Below are 2,063 nucleotides of genomic sequence, written 5' to 3'. Positions count from 1 at the left end.
TGGCCCCTGCTGCACCACTCCAAGTGCACGCACCTCTCAGCCCCAACCAGACCGTGGAGATCTCCCTGCCTCTTAACACAGTGGGCTCAGTCATGAAGATGGAGCCTCTAAACAATCTTCAGGTGTGTCCCCACAGGGCCAGACACCCCGTCTCTACCCAGTCTCAGCCATAGAGTGGATGCTAGCTAGCTGTATGTGCAGGAAGCCTGAGAGAATCTTGCTCTTGGCTGCAGGTGGGACCTGGGCTATGGGACAAAGGGCAAAGCTACAAGGGAGGGTTCTGCGAGCAATCCTGTTCTGGACACCCTACTTGGACCTTGGAGGTGGGATAAGCCTAAGAATCAGGGTGTCAAGCCTTGTTGACTGACTGGGAACCCCATGCCTAGGTGGCTGTGAAGAACAACATTGATGTCTTCTACTTCAGCACTTTGTACCCACTGCATGTCCTCTTCGTGGAGGACGGGAAGATGGGTGAGTGGGCCCCGGGGATTCATTCAGTAGGACTGCAGCTAGGGAGCCTAGGAGGGTCGGTGCTTGTAATAAGGATCAACAGGACAGCTTTGTCTTATGATGGGATCTTCAGCTGATCCTAGGGGTCCCCATCTCTGGTTTGCAGGTGGCCTGTGCCACGTCATTTGTGAGCACTGCTGCTCACCCTTTAGCTTGTCTGGGCTGCAAAGAACCAAGCCAGTCACCATACCAGGTGGCTATGTGGCACATCACCTTTGCCACAGAGCCATGTCTAACAAGCAGACTGCACAGAGGGAGGAGAGGAGGAGGTCAGATAGCCGGTAAGGCAGAGGAGAGGCAGGAAGCAGCGGGCACTTGGTAACAAGCCTATGTCCTGAGCTGAAGCAGAGCGAACTGTGGAGGAGCAATGCCTTCACTTAGCATCCAGGTAGCACAGTGGAGACCAGACCCATTCCTGCCATGTGATGGTGAGGGCCAGAGTTTATTAGGGTCCCATCTCTCATCTCATCCTATTCACCCTGCAGACCGGCAGATGTTCCTGGCCACGTGGAAGGACATTCCCAATGAGAACGAAGCCCAGTTCCAGATTAGAGACTGCCCACTTAACACAGGTGAACCCCAGTCCTCCCTCTCCCCTCCCCCCAGTATCCCACTCACTTCCCTTTACCCACTGAATGTGGACCTTCCATGGCTGTCTGATCCTGCAGAGGCTGCAAGCAACAAGCTGCAAAGCAGTAACATTTTCACTGTCGCCAAGAGGAACGTGGAGGGCCAGGACATGCTCTACCAATCTCTGAAGTTGACCAATGGCCTCTGGGTGCTGGCAGAGCTGCGGATCCAGCCAGGCAACCCCAGCTTCACGCTGTCCCTGAAGTGCTGAGCACCGGAGGTGTCCCAGCATGTGTACCAGGCCTATGAGACCATCCTCAAGAACTGAAGTCCCTCTCGCATCCACCCCAGCCTTCTCTGTCAGCCCAATCATGGAAGCCTGTGGGTGGCAGTACTTCCTCCTTTCTTTGAGGAAAGGCCAGGTGGACTCCTGAACCACCCAGGAGGCTCCCCTGATCCTAACTGAGGGCCTGGAGCAGGGCCGTGTCTCCTCTAGAGTGAAATCTCAGTGCATCTCCAGTGGCTGCTTTTTTCTATTGCTGTTGATGTGGGATCAAAGGAAATGGAGACAGCTCAACATCAGAAGCTGGACAGGGAGGCCATAGGGTGCTCTTCCTTCTCCTCTCCCAGGCGTGAACATGGAACCCCCTGGGGTCCTAGCCCATAATCCCTGCCCTGTCTCCTCAGTGAGCCTGTACTGAGTAGAGTCCTCTGGGTGCCAATATCACTACTTGGCAGGCCAAGGGCTGGAAGCGGTAATGGCAGACATGAGCCCAGAAGGGCAGCCTGGGCTAGCACCATCCGCCCATATAACCCCAGTTGGTGCTCTGTGACCACCTGAATGTCCCAAAGCCCATCTAGGATTCTGTTCCCTATGCCCTGGAAGATGGTCACTGCCTACAAAACATTCCTGGTGTCCCCTCTGTGAGTCCAGGGCTCTTAGAACAGAAATAGGGTGAAAGGTGGAGCAAGGGGCAGTGGAA

General features: G+C 55.1%; 1 protein-coding gene across 1 annotated transcript in view; it reads left to right on the top strand.

Annotated features, from left to right (window-relative positions):
• Nucleotides 1-1,599, top strand: part of Ap1b1 (adaptor related protein complex 1 subunit beta 1) — a 51,044-nt gene extending 49,445 nt beyond the window's left edge. Inside the window, exons 19-22 of the mRNA XM_031339896.1 lie at nt 60-122; nt 387-471; nt 996-1,082; nt 1,179-1,599. Of these exons, the coding sequence (XP_031195756.1) occupies nt 60-122; nt 387-471; nt 996-1,082; nt 1,179-1,351 (408 nt within the window). The 3' untranslated portion in view covers nt 1,352-1,599. The remainder of the gene's footprint in view (nt 1-59; nt 123-386; nt 472-995; nt 1,083-1,178) is intronic.
• The last annotated feature ends 464 nt before the right edge of the window (nt 1,600-2,063 follow it).

The sequence above is a fragment of the Mastomys coucha genome, unplaced genomic scaffold, assembly GCF_008632895.1.
Source record: "Mastomys coucha isolate ucsf_1 unplaced genomic scaffold, UCSF_Mcou_1 pScaffold22, whole genome shotgun sequence".
NCBI lineage: Eukaryota > Metazoa > Chordata > Mammalia > Rodentia > Muridae > Mastomys > Mastomys coucha.
This window is presented reverse-complemented; position numbering and strand designations above follow the sequence as displayed.